The sequence below is a fragment of the Strigops habroptila genome, chromosome 7 (assembly GCF_004027225.2).
Source record: "Strigops habroptila isolate Jane chromosome 7, bStrHab1.2.pri, whole genome shotgun sequence".
Taxonomy (NCBI): domain Eukaryota; kingdom Metazoa; phylum Chordata; class Aves; order Psittaciformes; family Psittacidae; genus Strigops; species Strigops habroptila.
In genome coordinates this window covers 7,392,075-7,415,720 of record NC_044283.2, presented here as the reverse complement: position 1 = coordinate 7,415,720, position 23,646 = coordinate 7,392,075, and the positions used below count along the sequence as shown (strand labels likewise).

The window sequence follows — 23,646 nt, the reverse complement described above, 5'->3', positions numbered from 1 at the left end:
TTGAAAGTATTTCACAGACATCCTGATAGCCCTACTGAGATGGCTACATGTCAAAAGTATTTCCCTAATTATGTATTTAATCTTTACGTAAGATTAGGCCTTTGCTTAACATTTTATCTCTAAAGCCATACTCTATCCTAAGGTCTTCTTTAAAGCCCCTTTTATCCATTAGAACACATGGAGCTGGTGAAGTCTGAGAAAGTGTAAAGCTATAAAACAAGGCCAAAAATCTTAAAATAACATCAAGATTTTGACTTAATGAGAAAATTTGAGCCTTACCTCTTCTCTTTTCACTGATTTTACTCATTTAGCTGCACCCAAATAGTCTGTGGCATGTTAAATAGTATCACAAATTATTTAAGAGCTCAAAACCAGAGCAGCTACACAAAAAGGGAAGCTGATACTGACCAAAGAAAGAATATTCACATCTGTAAACTACAGGATTTCACTGTGTTTCTTCACAACAGCACTAAAAATAATTTGATATATGCATTTCTTACCTAATTCAGTCTATCCTAACCATTCATACCATTAGACTGCACACATTACTACGGTCAATACCAACAAAATGGTATTTTTAAGATGTGCACTTAGTCTATGTTGCCTTCTGAAACCGAGTATCTATGACTAGGTGGAAAAACAAAAACAGAGTTCCTACCAACTAACCAGGGTAATTCATTCATGGAAGTGGCTTCCTATGTATCATTTCAGCTAGCTACTACTGCATATGTGCCAGCACGCCTCTACACTTGTTTCTAAGCTTATTCCATACCTGAAAATGAATTTTTCCTCTAAATTACACATAAGCTAAAAGAATCTGTGCCACACACATGGCCTGTACTATCAGAACTTTAAAACAGCAAATGCCAACTACCCTAAAAAGGCAGCAATGATGAAGGTCTTATGCTTTATTTTCTTTGACCACCTTGAGAGTCAGCTAATTCTTAACAACAAGAGAATTAGCACATTATTGTATGTCTACTGTGCACTTTCACAAGTCCAGGAAATTAATAAGGGGTATCCGCTAAAACCAACCTTACCACAGGCTATCACTTTTTTCAGCTGGGTTGCAGCAAGCCCATGCAATAGATAAGGAATGGCATCATTTTTACTATTTTCAGCAGTGTTCTCTACGTCTCTTCCTGCAGCTGACTTAGGTTGATATTCATATCAACTACTCATTGTTACAAGCACTGGAGGATGCTGTGGGTTTTGCCTGCAGCAGAATTTTCCCAATTTAATTCACTCCTCTAATCTCGTGTCACAGCTGAGTTCCTTTAAATCATACATATACTCTGAAGCCAAAGAACCTAGCAACCAACCTTGGGTTACTGAATGTAGTTAAAAATTTAAAATTAATAATAATAATCAGCATTTGGTCAGTATTACCTCTAAGCTGGACTGAATTAATTTCTAATAAAGAATATTAATTGATGTTAATACACATATTGATACACTTCAACATATAATGAATGGAAGGTGCAAGCTAGAAGTACAATTCTTCCCTTTGTTTAAAAACATGACTTTAAGAAAGCTGCAGTTCCAGTGAAAAAAGGAAAAGAAGATTTACTGTCCTGAAGGATAGAGTAGATTTACTACTACATTCTTACCAGAGAACACCTAATAGTCTTCATTTTGATAAGTCTCAGCATAATCATGTTTGAAGGCACCCAGCTGCCAAAGCCAGGTAACAGCACAATATAGTCTTTTCAGCCCAACTGTCACTACCTCAAGAGCTGCCAACCTTCAGGCTACGCTGGAGGATCCTGCACCCTAGTTTACTTTTTGTTTCCTACTGCAATCACTTTTCCTCATCTGAAAGAAAGCAGCAATTCAAGCCCTACCTGGCATGGCTGAGACAGATGCCTGCTGCAGCACAACCCAAAATAGAGCTATAATGCAAAGAAAGGGTCAAATATTCGACCACTAATCACAAACTCGCAAAGCCACTAGACATGAAAGAACATCTGTGTTAAACTGCGACTTCTAGGAGACCTTCCCAATTGCCTTTAGAAAGAAAAACATCAGGTTTTGTACTCTGCACAACAGAAGAGGGCTAGATATTGAAGAGAAGTTAATTTATTTGTATTGAGGTTTCGTAATTCTTCTGGCGTTATCACCCCCTTTTTATCTACTGGGGCAACTCCATTAAATTCAGAAGTAACATCCACTCCTACTTCTCTAGCTAGAAGCAGGGCAACCTCATATTATCCATACTCAGGTTCCATTTCTCATTTACCAATTAAAAAAGATTTCACCAAGCTAAAACTTCTCATGGATGATCTTAGTCTATAACTTTGTGCCATAATGGAAAAGCTGACTAACTTTCACATTATAAAACAGGGAAAGTAAATTCGGTGTATTTCCACTGCCTTTACTCAGAAGTCCATAAACAAATGAACAGCAACAGGTTTAAGGATTTGAAAAATCATCTCAAACTAGTCAGAGAAAGAAAACTCAATTCAAACTGATCGTTTAACTTAAATTGACAGATTATACCTAAAATATCAGTGGGTACAAGTAGTCATGTGCATGGCATAGCTGAGAGCACTAGAAAGAATTCAGAAGGGTTCTACATTTAATTGCAATTTCTCCTGGTTTGTTCACATGTCACTGGAGGCACGTAGCTCTCTGTGCATTAATACACTAAAATTCAACGGGCTTCACTAACCCTCAACTTGAAAACTACCTTAAAAGCAACTTTCCTGTATTACCTGCATGGTCTAAAACTTGAAAGCACGTGAAAAGCCTGAGGGAGAAAAAGCATAATCAGATGCAAATTCACTTTGTTTAGGTACAATCCATGAACTGTGCATTCAAGTACTATAGAAAACATTAATCATAGGAAACTGTAATTTTTGTTATCAGTCTAACACTAATCAAAAGGGAAACCTGTCACTACCGCTGACCTGTGAAACGTCCCAATTATACTCTTCGGAAATGACAGGAGCACTTAACTTCCTCACTGAGTAAATGACGACAATCCATCAAGTTGGAATAACAATGAGCCACGGAGCTGAAAATTATTTTTTGTATAGAATCTACCCAGGAATTTATGAAAGGTGAAAAGCAACCCAAGGTTTTAGGGGCATTATGGCTTTCACCTAGTGCAGCACATATCAAACACTAAACAGAATTTATGTGTTTTAATTTTCTAAAAGGTAGATGTGGACTTGGTGCTACAATGCATAACATATAATGCCAGATTTTAAATATGGGGGTCATTTTCATAAAATATTATGCGGATTGTTCACACCCTTGAATTTCCCTGGGCTCTTCTAGGAAATTTAGATTTCCTGCAGAAAAAATTAACTGCTTAGCTAACTATGGGGAATTAAGCCCCCTTTTCCCTTCAAACAGACATGAAGTCTTTCTTTTGATGTAATCTTTAACAAAACAACATTTATCTTTTTACTTTAAAATATTCAAGTCATCACTGGTGGAAATTCAAGAAGTTGCACAGTAGTTGTGGGTCGTTATACCTCGATTGACTTCATTCCAATGCTACTTCACCAGAACCACCCCATTTATGCTACTTTGTTCCATTCCCTTTCTACAGAGAGGAGAGCTCAACATTATTAGTTAGAAAAATGTCTTTTCTTTCTTTCCAATTCCACTTTTCAAACAGGAAGGAAGCGCCAAAGCAAGCTCTGCAGATGCAGTGTGAAAGCTCAGCCACATCTCATCTAAATTTCTACCGTAGGTAAACTTTTCCAGTCAATTAAAACAATAAAAATCAACAAATCACAATTAAATCAAATATTTAAGACAACATTTTGACTGATAGAATTAGTAAATGATAATCCTGTAGGAATGAGAGGTTAGGTACTCACAAACAAGAAAAACAAGAGTAAGATAAACCCAAGCAATATGCCACTTCTAGTGGGCCATATCTGAAGGGAAGTAAAGTATAAGCTTAAGTGATAAATACCACAACATAAAGCTTTTCTTGTAGTGTAGGGGATTAAATACCTCTAAGATTAGTGTTTGTTTCTCAATCACCTGTCAAAGAATGTGGAAAAAACCCCAGGTCCCATTCTCAAATCCATTCTAATTATCAGGGGATAGAAGGAAAGTCACTACCATCATTTGGCAGCCTTAGCAGAGACAGAGGGTGAACCACCTCCTCTCCGTCACTAGAGGATGGCCCATGAGAAGGGACACCAGATTCCCAGACACCAGAGGCTACTTCTTTCGCTATCACTGCTCCTTAAGTTTCAGAAAGAGGGGAAGTTTTCTGCTCAGTGTTAATCTGCTTTATAATGCTGGCATTTATTTATTTATCTAAACAAATCATGTGTTTGCACAACTGTGTGTTGAGTTTTTTGATTGTTGGTTCTTTTGTTCATTTTAATGTGGTAGTTTCCCTGACTAGATATCTCACTGTGAGAGGAAATAGGATTTAGCTACACAACTTCCAGACTCTTGGGCTGAACTTATTTGTACATGAGAATATAGCTTAAAATAAAAGGACAGAAAACATACATGAATTATTTTCATTGTAACCAGAGTTAGAACATCTCCATTCTCCTGATTTTCATTAAAAACTTACAATAATGCTGACTTCTCCAGCTGGAAAACCATTTGTTCCCTAACTCATTAAAAACCCAGATGTTTCCTTATTACTTTCCATCTTGAAGCAACCTGGTCTAGTGGAAGGTGTCCCTGCCCATGGCAGGGGGTTGGAACTAGATGAGCTTTAAGACCCCTTCCAACCCAAACCATTCTACGATCTTATTAAATATACTGAAAACAAACATGGGATGCCAATAGGAATGCAATCATAGCTTTACTTTGGAGCCGACACTCCAAGAGCCCCCAGCTATTAGTGTAGCTCAGTGCAACCACAGCTCCAGTTAAATGCCTTGCTCATCCATCCCAACCAGTAATAAATGCAAAACACCCTCCACCCACCCCATGGAAAGATGTAAAGACAAACCTTTGGTCCTTCTGCCAGTTTTATATGAACTGAGTGCGACATTTTGCTAATAGGATTTCAAAACCTGATTCTCTACAATCATCATTAAAGAAAACAATAAAATGCCTGAAATATAGAGTGCCATCAGTTTATAGGACCAGAGGAACAGTACTTACTAATGATTTGAGAAAAAAGGAGGAAGGGAAAAGATAGCACAAGTAGAAGTCATATCTACTTACTAAACCACCACTCGCAAACTATAGCTGGGACCAGCGAATAAATTCTGCATGGTGTAATTAACTTGGTTGCAATCTCAATTACTTTTCAGCCAAGAAATCACTTTTGTTCAGTTTTATGTGTCTGTTTTCCTTTTTTTTTGTAAAAGGAAAAAAAAAAATGATGTAAGGCATTCTCAGACAAGTGAACTCTAAACTTCATTTGTCTTTCCACAGGCTTGATGGCTATGCATTTAAAAACCCATTCTATCTTATAAACTAAAAATTAAATGTACTCAGCTGTGATGGTCGTCATTGCATCTGCTATTTATATGCTAATACCCTCCCTGGAAGATCTTGCAAATTATTCCACCATGCCAATATCTCATGTGCATCTACTCAAAGCCAACTAAATATTTTTCGAGAGGCAGAAGATTTTGGTTAGGGAACCAGAATATTTATTGCTGTAGAATCTAGTTAAAGGGGCAGCCTTAAGCAAATACATTTTTTATTCGCCTGTAACACAAAACATACTTCAGTCATCTGAAAGGAAATTTGGGGATATTGTATGTAATCAAATGGTGACTGGGTAAAAAGAATTTCTTCAGCACCAGTAACAGAAACAGAATAGTCAAACAGTGTATCTTACATATAAGGACTTTTACAAGTTTCTCCTTTTCCAACCTTTTATATTATCCAACACAGGATGATGTGGAAATAAATGCTGGCATTTTGACAGATTTCAGACCCATGCTTGAGTTTTCCTTTGTGCAACACAAGGAAAACAAACTACTAAAAGAGCTGTATTTATAGGGACCTCCCACATACACCCCCTCCCCTTTGCTCTGTGATTTGAGCATAAATTCAAACCTCAATGACTGCAAATTAGATGTGTGGTCAAGGCAAATCACATTTTATGTTAAGCAGTAAAAGTATCACTATTCATTCTATTTGTAGTTGCCCAACAGCACACAGGCTACTTGGCCAGGCTGACTTTTATTTAGGAATGCACATTTCACACTATTTCATCATTTCCAGAAGTTAAGAAAAATGCTTAAAGGGTTCCAGCCCAACACTTAGGCTAAGGGCAATGCTGGAGAACCAGCACGCCTCGCTCCGAATTGCTTTAGCAATATAAACTACTCAATGGACCAGTGTCCCTTTAAGCAATGTACACTGGCAAGAGTCTGAGAGTATTGCTGGAGTCCTGGAGGTGCAAGCAGGAGGCTTACTCAAGACATGTGCCAAAGCCCTCTCCATCCTACCCAGTGATCAACAGAGCTCGGATATGTACATTGGGAGGTCAATAGTGATGAGGAGCATTGCACAAAACCCGTATCGCTCTGTGTTACTACCTGCTGCATCTCTGGATGCCAACAGGCTCCAGGTCCCAGATAAGGTTAGGAGGGATTTTAATAAAAAGCAGCAAAAAATGACCCAAAGAGACCAGTGGGTCTTAAGGTGCAAGAGAGTTAAAAAAGCTTTAGATCTTCATGAATATTGTTCACAAGAAATTAGTATGCCCAATATACAAAATGGACTAGCATGTGCATTTACAGTTTTAGACTACAGCAAATAAAAGGCAGTCTGGAAAACTGGTGCATTGAACAGAACTTATATCAGGAAGATATTACAAGCCAAGTTTAGTATTGTTTAGCAACAACCATTCAAGATATTTCCTCAAATGCATTTTCATACCTCACTACTTGGGCTCCCATCATCCACCAAAACCAACAGATGAAGTTCTCTTGCATAGCTGAATTTTTCTTCATAAAATAAATACCCCATTCAGGGGAGGTGTAAGAGCTTTATTTAAACTACCAAAGATCTACAAGTCTAACACCACCTTTCCTGTCCACGTATCCCAGAGCACTAAGCCAGAAGTCTGCTACCTTTTATTATTACAGCTAGTAAAGTTCCCCAACATAAAAACCCCAAAACATTCCTACAAAATTTATACTGACCACCTACATTCGATACCTACATTTAATTTATCAAAGCTGACTGTAATGTTAGTCCCTTAAATGTCTTTGTGTAACATATACACAAAACTAGAGGTTACATCTTACTTTTAGAAGTACAGGGATGTACTTCCCCACACAGTTACTGCACATACTTCAGGTACCACATCTTGTTACACAGTAAAAAGCATGTTTTATAGTATCTGGTATGATTTTTTCACTAACAGTTTTATAACTCCTACTGTTAGAGGACCTGAGCATATATCACTGCATCAGTCTGAGTCTGATTAAGTAAATTTACTCTGATTAAGTAAAGATTGACCTTCATACTTGGATATATGTTATCCAAGTTTCAGTTACTGAAAGGGACAGTCTCACTGAGCTTAATGCTGCTACAGAAACCTTCTCTGGATTAGGTTTAAGTTAGTTCAGGTCCCTGCTGCAACAGGAGGCTCTGGGAAGCATCAGGGGAGGAAATAAGTGACAGGATTGTCCCTTTTGATTGCTGCTCATTTTTAGATCACCTTCAAGCCAACCATAAAAGCACTACCAAAATATTAAGCTGCTTCCCTGTTCAGCACCCAAGCAGTACAACAGCCACCCATGCAAAAAACCCCACCTGCTAAGCAGTAGTTTTGGTAACTATATAACACACTAAGAAGTACCCGGCAGGATTTCATTTTTAATGTTTCAGAAATTGTAGAATGGATGAAATAAGTTTAACAAAGGAAGAGGCAAGTATAAAATAGTGTCACACATATAACTGGGCCTTAAAAACCAAACTTGTTTTCTGCTTAAAACACAGATAACCCATGAGTAAGGAAACTCCATGAAGTGCTCATTCAGTTTTTCATTCATCTTAATATAAAAGGATATGTTTGCAGGTTCAAAGACTGAGGTGTGATGAAGCCAGCAAATCTACAAGCCAAGTGATATGGAATCATATTTAGAGTCCATGCTCAGACAGGAATGTACCTGCAGCAGAGTTCCTGAGATGTTCTTCTTTCCTAAAAGCAGTGGGAAACCCCTCATTTTTGTCACTGAAGAAGCAAGCAGCTGTTGTACAGCCACTGTCAAGGTTACAAGTGCTACCCTGAACAGCCACTATACCTGAACTACTCCTCCATTCTTCCTGGCCTGTTTTCCTCTATACAGTATTCCCTGCATACCAGATTAAATTCTTTAAAGCCACTGCATAAGGCTATAATGAGGTCCAGAACTGGCTATTAAATTTCTGGACCAAAAAGGTGTTTTTTTATGGTAATTCAAAGGTCAACGAAAAATACCTCTTTCTTTCCCCCTCCACAGAGAAGCCTTTGGGTTTTCCAGTGGTTTCTGGCTAGTTCAAGTCATCTATGAGATGATAAACAGTATTCCTATGACCCCCTGAAACATTATAGGCAACATTTTGAATAATTTAATTTTTGTGATTCAGAGGCCTATACATGATAAAAGCTACATTTTAGAGCTGGGGAGTGAGGGGAGATTCTCATTACTAGTAATTTTCTCTACAAAACTTTAGGAAATGTGAATTTTATCTAAACTGTAGTATAACAAGACTCCCATTAGCATTCATTCATGCAAAAAGTCCTGCTGCATTTCGTGTATTACCACCTATAGCTTAGACCAGATCAAACTCATGCTACCAAAACTTTGTATCCACCACCAACACATATGCCACTCTCTCATGATAGAACCTGCACACACAAACTGCACAATCAGTGACTAAATGGCAGCTGACTCCAATGATCACATTTATGAATGAACCTGAACTGCATATTTGTTAAAAATTATTTCAGATGCTGCATTTTTACAGATAAATATGCATCAAGACCAGGCTGGACAGAGCCTTGGGCAACATGGTCTCGTGTGAGGCATCCCTGCCCATGGCAGAGATTTTAGAACTGGATGAGCATAAGGTCCTTTCCAACCCAAACCGTTCTATGATTCCATAATCTCAATTAAATAAATCTAACTTATTACAGACAAATCAACAAAATATTCTATGCAAGTCACACATAACCTTACATATATTCCTGACTGTGGACTTTAGGCTCAAAGATATCTTTAGAGGCAAATATATTAACTTTAATATTACTACATCAGCTAAATTTAAATATCTTAGTCTGTGTTCCAAGAAAATATTCTTCCTTTTCTATTTTTATAATTCCACATTTAGCAGTGTGCCTTTAAAAACCTCACAAATATATTCAATTCATTTCAATATACTCTTTCCCCTTGTAAGGTAGGAGGGATAAAAAGCAGGCAGCAAATTTATATCTACTACCTACAACGTACACACTGCTCAGTATTCATAGATGAATCAAGGGAGATGACCCTTGGGCCTGAAAAACTTAAATACTTAACATAAGGGTTAACTTGATGATAGAGACATCCTACTTTATTTTACACTCTATTAGAAGAGCTCCAAATTGCATTGTGCGACCTGCGAATCAGATAGGGATCAGAGGTCGTCACAGTGACAACTTTAAGAATTCATGGCTAGATCTGCATAACAAGATATTTTTAATAACAGCAGCAGGCTGCATGGCCAGTGTGAGGCATAAAACATACCATAGCCACATTCAGCTCCAGGAAAGAAAACCAACCCAAACCCATCACACTACCTTCTTAGACTCTTTTTAAGAGTACTATTTTGAGAGTTAATTTTGGTGTGTTGTTTTATAGCAGTCCTGCATTCTGAGAAGACTTAAAAATCCTGAAAGCTCTTTTAGCTGAAAACTGATTACAAAAGAGACATTTCACAGATGGAAATAAGCATCAGATGATAGTTAAAATGGGGGAGGAGGGAAGAGGAAGCATAAGCATCTGTATGACTTATTTAATATTTTGCGTTCACTTTTACTATTAGCTAGACAAAAAAAGTAGTTAAAGTGTTGCCTAGGCTGTTATTTTGACCATGCAAACATTCACATTACACGCTAATGATGTATAGTCTGATAAAGGGCATCTTCAGGTGTAATGCACACTATCAATCAACATCAAGTTCAAATCTCAGCATTAAACACTTCTGATTTTCAATGAGCAACTTTGTTAAGAATGAGGGGTTTTGTTTGTGTGCTGTTCAAAAGCATCACCTGAGGAAATGACTTCTTTTACAAAAGGTGCCTCTCTTGCTCCTTGGTCTGAGTATGTTTTAGCAGATGCAGGTTCAGGCATGGGGAGGGATCATTAAGGACAATTACTTACTCCCCAGAAACAACTTCTCTAAAACAAAGAGTTAAAAAATGACGATGTGAGCCAAGAAGCTGCTAAAGAAAGCAGTCAGCTGGACTGGATGCTCTATGGCTACAGAAAGAAGCAGAAGAGAAAACAATACAGTCCTTGCTTTTGATCTAAAATTCACGTGTGACTTCTTTTAAAGCAGACACTGACTTAACTAAAAGACAGACTTGAAGAAGAGCTACAAAATGATTAGGTAGAAGTAACTCATTCACATTGATAAACTGCCAAGTTGTAGTTGAAGATATGGAAAAAGATAATCAGCAGTAGTCTTGCAGCTAAAGAATTGGCAGAAATCTTGGCTTTATTTATTACACATTCAAATTTTAATCTTTTTATGTATTAAAATATTTGAAGATTGAATTATAACCAGCAAATACGTCACTTGTAAATAGAATTTGTAACTATTTTCTGCCATGATTTTTTCAGGAAAGTCAGATTTATAGTGCCATAACGTTTAGGGATCAGATCAGGATCAAAAGGACAGCTTTCTCCAAGCCTAATTATTAATGGCATTATTGAACTCAACCAGATGTTTCACAGGATAAAATTAAGTACATGCATAAGCCAAGATCCAAATGCATGCTTAGATTTGACAGAAGAAAAGAAAAGGTGAAACAAAAAGTAATGAAGCCAGTTAATGAAAAACTAGATATCCCTGGCTATTTATAGATCTTGAAATTAAAAACTCAAAATATAATAGACCTGTTAAATGATCACTCTGCTGACAGACAAGTGAGTGGGATGTTTCTCACATCATATTGCCCAGTAGCTTCTATCTGTCTAAGTTTTAGCCAGCTCGAGTAGTAAATCTTTTACAGCTTTTACACAAAGGTAATGACAGAAGAGATAAACATACTCTCAGTGTACAAAACATAGCTAATGAGCTACGTTTCTATTAATGTGAAGACTTCATGTACTATCCTAATGGATAATCTTTTATGGAAATGATGTAAATGAAAGGTAGCGTGTATGATTGAAAATACAGGACACACTTGTGTTCTTTCACAACTTTAGATGCAAATGATCTTGCAGTTTTAAATCAGCTGCAAATCAGACACTAAATAAGAAAAAAAGCTAGTATTTTAAGAAAAGGAGGAAGGTATTAATAAATGAAACTAATCTTGAGCAGCAAAATAATTGTCTTTTAAGGAACATTTTAGACATAAGTTATTCTTACAAAAGAATTAAACCTCTGGAAAAAGAAATTTCTATTTAAACTCCAATCTCAGCCAATATTAAAATTGTACTTCTATATTAATTCACCTAAGCAGAGTGAAGGATTAACTCGAAGTGCCTCTGGTGTATTGCTGTTGTAGTGAGTTTACCTGGAAACACAGACTGAGACGATGCCTGGCTTTGGATAAAGGTAGCGTAGAGAAAAAACGCCGAGCATGCAGTGTGCACTCCCTCTACTGGGCACTCAAATTATCCTGGTTCTTTTCAGAGAAAGGGCTATGTCCGAGCCAGGTACCATGAAATAAAAGCCCTGATACAGCTTCTGCCTTCTTGCCCTACATTCAGCTAAAACTCAGATTCACAGAAGAATGGATGTTGAAATTCCTGTTTACAATCTCAAAATACATTTCCTATCAGAAACCAACACCCCAAACAAGTATTTACCTACAGTGAATGTAACTTGTGTAAGCACACAAAAACTTATTTGCCTTTGACCAAGACAGTAAGACTCTCACTGTTTGTCCATCACTCACCCCTCTGAAAAAAAACAACAGCTCAGGAAGAAATGTCTTGAAGACTTCTGATCTGGGGGCACAGCAATGGGAAGGAGGAAGGCATAGTCTGGGCAGCTGGGATGTATCAACATTTATAAGATCTGCTGCAAGGGATTTGTTTCCAGACAGTCAAATTATAACCTTTGTTGTCGTTTTCCCTCTCATCCCACAGCTCCAGAGAGGCAAGTGCAGAATGGCACCACAGCCTACTTGCATTGGCAGGGTTTAGGTGTTCCACAAAAATGATAGTCTCTTTACAGCTAAGGCTTTCTGATGGTTTGAGATCTTTATTATCACAGAGGAGAAAAGCAAGAAGTAGTTATATCTCACATCACTATAAACCACTAAGACCAAGTGTTTCATTGTGTAAAATTCTGTGCTTTCTTTCAAGTGACTTGGTGTAAGAGAAGTTCCTACACAAGGGCATCAATGATGTACCAATGGTAAGGGACTGCAGGGCCTTTCAAGTAGTAATTTATATTTCTGCAGAGTTGAGAGGTATAGTACAGTTTATAGTAATAAATCTCCAGTTTCACTGTCTGTCTCCTACTCAATTATCAACTTTCTCAATATCAATTTAAGGATGGGCAAAGCCTTTACTCTCCCCATTCCTGGACAGAACAGAAACAAAGCACAGAGTAGAACAGGTGAAAAGAGGACAAATTAGAGACCATAGAAGCACAGAGAACAAGCACAAAGGAAAACCAGAAAATCAGAGGAGAATGGGCAAGGCCAAGTCCCCAGCCAAGTTTCCAAGTCCCTACCATTCTGTTTTATATTTCCTGATAAAATAAAACCACTTTTTCCTGGAAGGAAAGTCTTACCTGTGGTGCAGGATCATAACTACACTCGAAATGAGCAAGTACACAAACAAATCACCTTTATGTTCTCCAGCTAATAATATAGGTATCTCAGATTGCAGCCACTAGTTGCCAGGAAAACTGCTATCTTATCCAAATGTAGAGATGTCACAGACACCAGACAATTCATATGGGACCACCTACGCTCAGCACTTCATTTACATTCTCTCTGCTTACTAAATGCTCCCCTTCGTTTCTGGGTGTGCTCATCTCTACATGTGAGCAGGTACAGCACCCACCAACTCCATGTGCTAACTAATAACACCCGTAATGCACTGAGCTCTGTCTGGACAGCGTGGCTGTGAGTCAGTGCTTTGAAGGACGGACTAAGTACTTCCCTTGGATTTAAAGACAGATAAGATAATAAAACTTTGGCATGGCAACTATAGCTTCAATGACACAAGGATGCAATAACAGAAGCAATAACACAAACAGCAATGCTGAATTAAAGAAGACCTGTGTGTAGACTTTCATATACTGACATGTAAATATTTGACAGATGGTGACTTAATAATCACTAAGATATGCTTTTTATTTTGTTCTATCAGACTCATTTTACTGTGGTTTTAACAAAGTCATTTGGCACATGACTAAAAGATAATTTATACAGTTTTCTTCTACAGTACAAAGCTATGTTCAGGTTATAAATTTAAAGTAACTCAGCACTCACACTAAATTTGGGTATTTTCCCACTGGAGAAAAACGTTAGGAATATATTGTTTTCAAGACTATTGTTTTCAAGACTTAAGTGACTACCTCAATTTACACTGCGTCATTTTGAATGTATTTGTGAGCTCTGCTATGTATTTTCCTCTTTTTTTTCCTTTTGACCACAGAATTTATTAGCTTTCAAACCTCACATAGATAGCATTGATCAATCTCCAGAAGTGGTTACAATACCACTTTAAACACTCACACACACACACACACACACACACACACACACAAAAGAATGCAGGCTTGAATGTCCTTTATATCTTGCAAGAAATATAGCAACCAATATTCCATGCAGAAGTGCAGCAAATGAAGTCCTGTCAAGCAAATGGCAGGAATGACAGCAGATGTCTGGATTCCTTCATAGCTGGTTGCATAAAGGTAGCACACATATTTCACTGGAGAAAAAAACCCCTCTGACAAGACAGCCTTTCAGTACTTTTCATTCACAGTTGGCATTTTTGACTGCTGTGGTATGTCAGTAGGTATTAAGATGATGAACCAGATTAATCTTGATAAAAGCTTCATTTGCACAATGAAAGCAAAGTCTACAATGCTCAGTCATGGCTAAACAAGGCTACCACAGTTTAGACCGAGGTATAATGTCCAGATCAAATGTTACAATCTAGTCATAAACCAGACTCTGCTCTGGACCTTGGCCCAAAACACTTCTGTTAAGCTACACAGTAATTATATTTGATTGCAGCCAACAGAAATGAGTGTTATGCAGCTCTGCTTTTAGCTACATAAACAAGCCACAGGCTCCTTTTTGGATCTGTTCGAATTATTTGATCTTTCAGCTTCTGTTTATTCACAAGTTCTACCAACTTGACAAAAACTATCATAGGTAGCAAATCTTTGTGAAATATTTTGACACTTTAAAGCTTTACATAACTAATTCTCTTAAGATATCTTCCATCACATTTCATGCTCACTAGAGAAAGTAAATGCTTCAAAGTAGAGAGAGACACTGCTTTCCTGAATTGTGAGACTCTAGCATAGCTTGGCAAGCTGTAAAAGACCATGGGTAACACAGTGTTTACTGACAGATATGCACAAAGGAAGCTGAGGACAGTGTTACCCATGTGTAACAGTGTCACACACAAAGAAACTAAGAGTAAATACAATCTGAACTTAACCACTTCTCTATTCTGAACAACAGAAGTGCTGCCTTACATGGCTTTGCACACTCTACAGGTGTTTAGTGCAACTTCCTTGAGTGAAGCTACACCCAGGTGAGTTAGTGTACTTTTCAACAGAACTTGTGTTGAGAAGTTTCCCTGCTTAATGCTTAAGAGAAAGTGAGTTTTTTCTACACAAGCTAAGCATTACTAATGGTCCCCTCTAGGAAAACAAGAGTTTTAAGAGACTCACCACTTTTCTTTTTCTTGCTTTAAAGGAAATGTTCATTTCCTTGTATTTCTTCATAGCTGTCTCCAATTTATTCTTGAGATCGATGGCACATCTTAGCCGATCATCGTTTACTCCTGCTTTGGTAAATAACTGCAAAGCAAAAAGTCAACACTCTTATTGTTTTTTCCTAGACATTCAAGACATTTTTTGTTTTCCTTCATAATTAATAAAATATAGTCACAAATTCCTTTATTTTACAAGTAACAATTAATGAAGCCACTTCTTTTTTATCGAGAATATAAAAGCTAATAGCAACTACTAAAGACAAACAAAGACCAGAGAGTTGGCATAAACATCTCCTGAGAGTGTCCTTCTACAAGCCAAATTCCATGCATGAGGCTCCTCAGCAGTAGTATCAACTGACAGAAAGGACATACTGTTTTTCTGATAGACATGTCTGACAAAAACAAGTTGTGTTTTACTTCAATCCTTTGTGAAGAATCCCCATTTTACTATATCTTTACAAAACAGTATGACTGTAGGTAGCACACCTAATGCTGAGAGCCATGAAACAAATGATGTAGCTCCTGTAGTCTCCTTTTGCCCACCCCACTGAAACAGAAATCCTTTCTGTTTGCACCAATGTTTCTCTAACCTTCATTTCCTTTTTGCTCACTTACTGTACCCCAGTCCTTGCTTCTCCACCTTTTTATAACAGTGAAAAAAATGGTCTCTATCCCACCTGAATCCAGGACTGCACAGAAGGCCAGAACTTATTTCTGAGAAGTTTGTGAGCATCCATGATGTTGTTTATTATAGCAGTATTATCTTCATTCTCATGCACTTTTATATCTGCTCAAAACAGGGGAAAAAAAAGAGTTAGTTAGTGCACAATATTTATAGTATCTTTACTCCAGGAGCTAAAGAAGGTAAGGGGAAGAAGTAGACATAAACCTTTCCAAACTATTTCATCACTTCAGGGAAGTTACAAACATCAGAATGTTTCTCTGTTCAGTATTAATTATTCTACCATTATCCACACATTCAAAAAACATCAGAGGAAAAGATGAAAAGCTTTCAGTCCAGAGATGACAGAGAGAGTTGTTAAGCCATCACTACTAAGGAATCACCAAATAAACCACAGACAAGTGCAATCTTCCTATTTACATTACAGCTTGTCTTGAGTTTGGGTGAACTGGGCCTTATTTGATATTGAATATGCAGAAACTAGAAATAATACCTGCCCCAGTGGCAACAGGGACTTGATTGTCAAAGAAGCCAAAGCATGCCACCATCCCAGTAAAAACACTACTTTTTACCAGTTATTCATTCACAAGTCCTATGGATACGTTTCCCATTCTGTTGTCTGCAACCACATAGTAGGTTCCCGCCTTACTGGTTGTTTGCACATGAAATTCTGTTACGCCAGTATTTGTAAGATACACAAACCAGCCTAATTTTTCTAGAGGTAACTCACATCATTAGCAAAGTTCTATAAAAAAATACATACAATGTTTAAAACTTCTTAGCAAAACTACTTACTGATTCTTGCAAGTTATCAATAGCAAGAGGGGGAAAAAGTTCAAGAAACACTCAATTTTAAGATTTTTCAATTAGTAGTTTATACCCCAGCTATAGAAAGAGGTGAGTAGTGAAGCGTATGAGAAAGAAAATTACATATGGAAAACTTTTTAACATAGGGAACTTATGTTATAGGTACTATGAAGTGCTGAAATGTGCTTACAACAACTGATACCAAAGTTCAGTCTCAGAAGGTCATTAATATAATCTGTTAATCGCATAGAAGGACACCCAAACCTAAGAACGGTTACTAGATGAACCAGAAATAGAAAAGAACTCCAAAAGGAAATCAAAGTGGACTTGATGATCTTGAAGGTCTTTTCCAACCTAGTTGATTCTATGACTCTAAGGAAGTGGTGCCCAGGAATCCCAGATCAAAACGGTGCCTAGGAACCCCAACATTTAAGTCATACAAAAAACCCCAAACTCCACAACTACAAAGCACTTCAGACAAATGCTGCCTCCAGCTAAAAGTGAGAGAGATTTCCAGGTACCTGTGGAGATTTCAATGTCTAGAGTATACTTGTGTGAAACAAGCCCATGGTTCCTAACAAAAGTCTGATAATCATCATCATCATCATCATCATCATCATCATCAAGAGCAGGGACACCAGTTTGAACTTCTGAGCATGTGCCTTCATCCAAGTCTTTTTGTTCCGGCTTTTCCTGTTTCTCATCTAACTCTGTATCAGTTCTAACACACTGAGAAACAGAAACGATGTCCTTGCTGCAGCACGGCTGTTCATCATCCAGGCATCCAAGGTAGGACTGGTTCATTTCCATCTGAGAAGACCGGGGGGATGCAGGTCTACCCTCATTAGCAGACATTTGCTCGTTGGGTTCCAGTTCTGTGTCATGCACAGCGAAGTCAAAAGGATCTGGCAGCAGAAGCCGGAAACAGTTTTCCATCTCTGTCAGTGTGCCAGCAATCTCTGGGGACATTTCTACCAAGACACAAATGTTTTAGAATATAGTTAAATACTCTAAAATGCCAATAATAACTCTAGAGCAGACACAGATCTACAGAACCAATATAACTACAAAAAGGGTAATCCATTTATCCAGTAATCAGGGATAATTTAGCCATACAGGTCTCTCTCTGCTCAGAAATTGTCCTTATAAAAATAAGCAGGAAATCTTAAGGAAGGAATTCAGGATCAGTGTTCCTCCTTTCCCTATCCTCTCTAGAATTTCACTATGCAAGTATGACACAAGTACTTCATAGAATTTGAAGGAGATCAAGGATCAATGGGGATATTCTTAGTGATGTTGGCGCGTATCATTCTACAGCTATGAATGTTAGAGCTGCTTGTAGGTGTAGCCATGAATATATGCTATTGCTTGATGCTACCAACAAAAGTGACTCTAAGAAGGTTATGGAAACGTTTTCATGCATGAGGGTGGCATTTTAAAGAGAAATCCCTTTAAATATGCAGAATAAATGCAGACACAATTGGATGCATCACATATACCAAAGTAATTTAATTAAATAACCCTTTGTAACTGCACCATAATATACCTACTACCTCTGTTCTTCTTTTGTATTACAGAAATATGTTTGCTATGTACATATCACTTGAGATTCAGCGTCCAGTTAGATACATTTTTCAGCAGTGATATGATACTTCTCATGGATATGCTAACACTGCATCCAGGATTCCTGTGCAGATCATTGCTTATGTCTCTGGAACATAAGGACTTCATTGTTGAGAAGTCTGTGCCTACTTAATGACAAAAATTAAGCCACTAGCTCCAAAAGGTTTCATGCTATGCTTGCTTGAGGATATGCATTCATACTTTCCCAGATTACAGACCAGACCTCTATTTGCTAACTTTTCCTTTTCGTTTTTAAATCTCTTCATACTACCTGAGCTCACAGGATTGTCACTTGTTTCCTCCGATAACCTTTAGATGAGAGAGACAGAGGGTTAAGCTCTAACAAACGTAGTATTCCTGTCCTCAGCACTCAGCTATTATTTGGATAGCTATTCTCTTTGAATTTGTTTTATATAACCTTAAAAAGGGTTGCTTTAAAAACAAACAAAACTCTCAAAGCAAACACTAAAAGAACCAAAGCAACTCACCTTCCATTTCTTTTTCAGCTCTTTTGGCTTTTTCTTTGTAAATGTTATCCAATCGTTTCTGCTTCTCCTCTTCCCTCCTCCTTTCAGCCATGGTTCTGGCACGCACATCTTCAAAATCCACCTAAGGAGGAAATGAACAAAGTGCAACATTCCTCACAAGAAATATATAGAAAATCCATTTCCTAAGATCCTTATCTGGGGTGAAAAATCCTCTAACACCAGCGATCAGCCAGAAGCTCAGCAGCACTTCCTTTTATCTCTTCTCCTCCTAGAATCAATACCTACAGTAATTCCGAACAGAGTTTTTACTTCTACTAATAAGGGACTGCTGAGAATCAATGGCTTTCAGAAAGGAATCATAAGGTAGAAAACCAAAATGCTTAGATTTCTACATCTAAAATGCAGGAATAAACTAGGCTTTGGGAGACCTGTGTCACAGCACTGGAGACACAGGGTTAGAGGCAAGAGGCAGGAAGGGACTACACAGGGTGAGCATTCAGATTATATAAAAACATCACAGCAGGTCCACTATTAATAAAGGAAGCTTAGGAAAACTTGTAAACACAAGTATCCATATCACTTACTGAAGAACTTTGTAAGCAAGGAAAATAGAAGACATTCAAATTCATTTAAAAAAGGATCAAATTTTGAATTTACAGTTACATTTGTTGAATTGTGGGATTGAGGGAAAGGTTATAACACAGTTTCATTTTCATTTCTTATGACTAAAATATAAACATAAATCTGAGTGTCTTGCTATATAAATGTTCCTACTGCTGAATAAACCCTACAGTGTGCAATAAGCCTTAAGGTTTTTACAAATATTGTTTATGCAACCAATTGAAAGACAAATGTTTTGTCTATAAAAGCTTCTAGGAGCAAAAGGATACTTCAGTTTTCACAGAAACTGGCATGGAGAGTCTCCATCAGTTTAGGAAAAGAGGCAGACTCACCAAGCTCGTTTTTAGTGGGAAATGGGTGGGCAGAACGAAAGTACCAGAATATCTACAGCAGAGCCACCTGCCCACTCTTTCCCCTTCTCTGTCCCAAAAGGACCAGCCACATGCTGTTCCACTGCACTGTTTCACACTTCAGCACTTGTCCGGATGCCCTTCTTACAACACCTGCGAAACTGTCATGGTTTGACACTGATAACCAGAGCACACCTCACATACAAGGTATCCATCTCCAACCAAATCTACTGCACGCAAGAAGCTTTGAGTTGTCCAGCACAGGGCACAGCAGCCTGTTACAGAAGCCTCACAAGGTCAGAATAACTCAGGGCCTGAGTTACAGATGTGCACATGAAGCCACCTGCTACCTGGTGTCAGCACTAACTCACTAACTTGGTCAGAAAACATCTAACATCATTTAGGCAATACAGACTGAGATCAGAGTTGTTCTGCCTTTGTATCAGTGCAGGCTGTATGAAACCTTTTACCATAGGTCTGTAATTATGGAACTGGATGTGATGAGGTGCAATTGTTCTTGACTTAAAGGGTGTGAGCAGTGAGCCTAGACACCTTACTGCAACTTGTGCAAAAATAGTGGTATATAGGAGTAATATATTTGTATTGACCTGGTGAAAATCCTCTTCACTCTGGAATTCCAGCCTACTCCACAACTCCACCCATGCACTCCTCAAATACAAAGATACTATAATATGATTCAGTTGCCCTAATGTGCAACTTGTTCTTGAAGTCAAACATTTGTATAGGTACCTACTTGGCACCTACTAACATTAAAACAGTGGGTAGCTCTCCAGGTTTACACCCTAAAAGGGCAGCAGTTGTCATCTGCTGACCAACTACCCATACGGTGATTTTGGTGATAATAAAAAACCAAAGCAAACAACCCCCAAACCAACAACCACAAACCACACACAGAGCTAACACTCCTCTCAAGGTGCCCTATACTGCTGTGCCAGACCTGCAATACAGAACAGCAGATGTACTTTCCTCCTAGAAAGTACAAATGCCTCCTCAAACCTTTTGGTTGCTTCTCACACTTCAAGTATTAAGCTGGGAAAAGGCCAGTTAGGTCAGTTGGCTCACCTCAACTCTTCAAGTACAAGAGTTATTCAACTATGCAAGATTGTTTCTGTTAGTACCAGTGTTTCCAGAAGTACTCAAATTCAGCTCCTCTAGAAAAGAGTACAGTCAACCTGGCTGGGTAGCTTAGTACACAGAGTGATCACCAACATGTAACTGGGGAGCAGCCTTTAACCACAGGAGAACAGGCATGCCAAACTTCAGCAGAATTGTTGCACGCTTGTGTGTTCAATTTGGTAAGTGTATTATGTGTTAAAGCTCCCTCGCCTCAGTCTCGCATTTCTCCTTGTCACTTTCATGTAGTTTTCTTTCTTTGGTAAATAAGACAATAAAGGGGAAATCTAAGACAATCACCTTTTGTGAGCAGATATTAAAAATTGTATAGAAAAAGAACACAGTATAATAAGTGCCTATGGCAGGGGGATTAGAACTAGTAAGGTCCCCTCCAAACCAAACCATTCTCTGATTCTATGAAATAATAGATGTAGGGTAGGCTATGGGCTTAGTATAGAACCAGAACAGAAATACATCACGTATCACCAGGGTTTTTTGATTTTCTGTTAGGAACACTCAGCATGTGTCTTTCTGATGAGAAAGAGAATCGATATGTTTATTAAAAACCTGATATTATCCTAACCTCAATTCAGAAGAGATACTAAACCAGAATAATATTCCAAACACAATAACTTGAAGGCTAAAAATGAGATCTAAAAGCAAGTGTTTACATACAAGAAATTTCTCTTTAATAAAGTTGTTGTATGTCACACTAACACAGCAGCTGAGGGGGTACAGCACTTACACTTACTTTGTTGTACAACAAAAGGACACTATAACTGGACAGCTCAGTGCAAAAATCAGGCTTGTTTAAACTGACACAGAAAGACTTAACAGCTGATTATCCTCAGTTTAAGGTATAACCATTATTTCCATTCTAAAAAGGGCTTGGGTCTGGGGCTTCTGGTAGGAATCAGTGGGTGAAAGCCTATTACTGAGCAATACTTTTTGCACCCTGGGGAAAGACCAGTTGAGCCCAGCTCCAAGCACAAGCTTGTGCGTTTTAAAACTTCACAGCACAGCAAGATGACAAAAAATTGGGGTTTGTTTTTCAAAAGACCACGCTCAACAGGCTATCTCCTAAAGACAATGTTGTTTCCAACATTTTTTCCTTCTATTTATTGGTTTCCTCGCTTTAAACACCTCCTAACAATCACCACCTAAAAACACACTCAAATAAAAACACAGAGTACCTTCTTATTCTGCTTCAAGAAGTGGTATCCCAAAGCAAGCTTCTTGTAGGCCTCCCCATATTTCTCATGCCATTCTTGCACTGACTTAACGGCTTCTTTCCTCAGCTTCTGTGCCACCTCTTTGGGCGGGGGAAGAGGCTGCTCATGATCTGTCCCCACCGTGAGCTCCAAGAAATCTTGGAAGTTGGAAATAACTAGCGTCCGGAATTGATGGGATCGGGAGAACAGCTCCTGCACGATCTGGAATGCTGAGAAGCGCATCTCGGCGTGTTCCTCATGGAGCCGTGTAAACAGCAGGTGATAAGCATGGCTGATATGTTCATCTGAAGACCTGAGAGAGGCGAAAAGGGAAAAAAAGGGGAAGGAGTTATCTATAGCACATAAAAACATAACTTTTAACCAGTTTAGCTTAATTTTTTAACCAGCAGCAGCTTCTGCGCTGGCAGCAAGCTGCCCCCAGCTCCAACAGCAGGCCCCGGGGCGGCGCTCGGCGGCCTCCGCGGCTGTCCAGCCGGGTAGAAGCGTTGCTCACGGCAGAGGCAGCGACACCCGGCTCCCTCCTCACCCCACCTCACCGGGCGGCCGTACTTGCAGATTTTCTTCAACTCCTTCATCTTGCCCGGCTCCAGCCGCGACTCCCCCGAGGTAGTCAGCTCCTCCACCAGCTCAGCGAGGCGCTGATCCATCTCTGCCAGCAGCCGACGGACAACCGCCCCGCGCCGAGCCCCTCAGGCCCCGCGAACGCCGACAAGACACCGGGAGCCCGGGACGAGCCTCCCCGGGCCGGAACCCCACGGCCCCATCGCCCGCCCCGCGGCGGCCGCTCCCTCCCCGCCGCCCCGCGGCCGGTGGCACCTTCCTACCCCCCCTCCTGACACTGAATGTCACACCAACCCGGAAGCGCGAATACGGGAAGGCGGGGAAGCCCTTAAAGGAACCGCACCCCGCTTGACAGGGGGGTGTGTGGGGCAATGTTAACCCCTTGTTGTCCGCAGGGGAGCGCAGGGGAAGGGCTGCAATGCCCTGAGCTTATGAACCTGCTGACAATATCCCCAACAATTCGTTCAAACAGATGGGTTTGGCAGCGAACGAGGCCAGGAGCTGGCCTGGAGGCTGCGTGCTGAGTTGGGTGCTGAGGCACTGGTGGGCACATGAGGCACTGGGGAGATAGCAGGCACAAGGCACTGAGGAGATGGCAGGACTCTTCATTAGGGACTGTAGTGATAGGACAGGGGTAATGGGTTCAAACTTAAACAGGGGAAATTCAGGTTAGAAATAAGGAGGAAGTTCTTTACTATGAGGGTGGTGAGGCACTGGAATGGGTTGCCCAAGGAAGTTGTGAATGCTCCATCCCTGGCAGTGTTCAAGGCCAGGTTGGACAGAGCCTTGGGTGACATGGTCTGGTATGAGGTGTCCCTGCCCATGACACGGGATTGGAACTGAATGATCTTAAGGTCCTTTCCAACCCCGACTATTCTAGGATTCTGTGATTCTATGATAACATGGGGCACTGAGGAGATGGCGGGCACATGAGGCACTGAGGAGATGGCGGGCACATGGGGCGCTGAGGAGATGGAGGGCACATGAGGTGCTGAGGAGATGGAGGGCATGAGGCGCTGAGAAGATGGAGGGCACGAGGCACTGAGGACTAGGAGGGCACATGGGGCGCTGAGGAGATGGCAGGAA

General features: G+C 39.4%; 1 protein-coding gene across 1 annotated transcript in view; it reads right to left on the bottom strand.

Moving 5' to 3' along the window:
- UVSSA (UV stimulated scaffold protein A) overlaps positions 1-22,843 on the bottom strand; it is a 54,197-nt gene extending 31,354 nt beyond the window's left edge. Inside the window, exons 1-6 of the mRNA XM_030491747.1 lie at positions 22,549-22,843; positions 21,961-22,291; positions 18,663-18,783; positions 17,073-17,522; positions 15,740-15,849; positions 15,019-15,147 (exon numbers count right to left, since the gene is read on the bottom strand). Of these exons, the coding sequence (XP_030347607.1) occupies positions 15,019-15,147; positions 15,740-15,849; positions 17,073-17,522; positions 18,663-18,783; positions 21,961-22,291; positions 22,549-22,646 (1,239 nt within the window). The 5' untranslated portion in view covers positions 22,647-22,843. The remainder of the gene's footprint in view (positions 1-15,018; positions 15,148-15,739; positions 15,850-17,072; positions 17,523-18,662; positions 18,784-21,960; positions 22,292-22,548) is intronic.
- Positions 22,844-23,646: the final 803 nt, after the last annotated feature.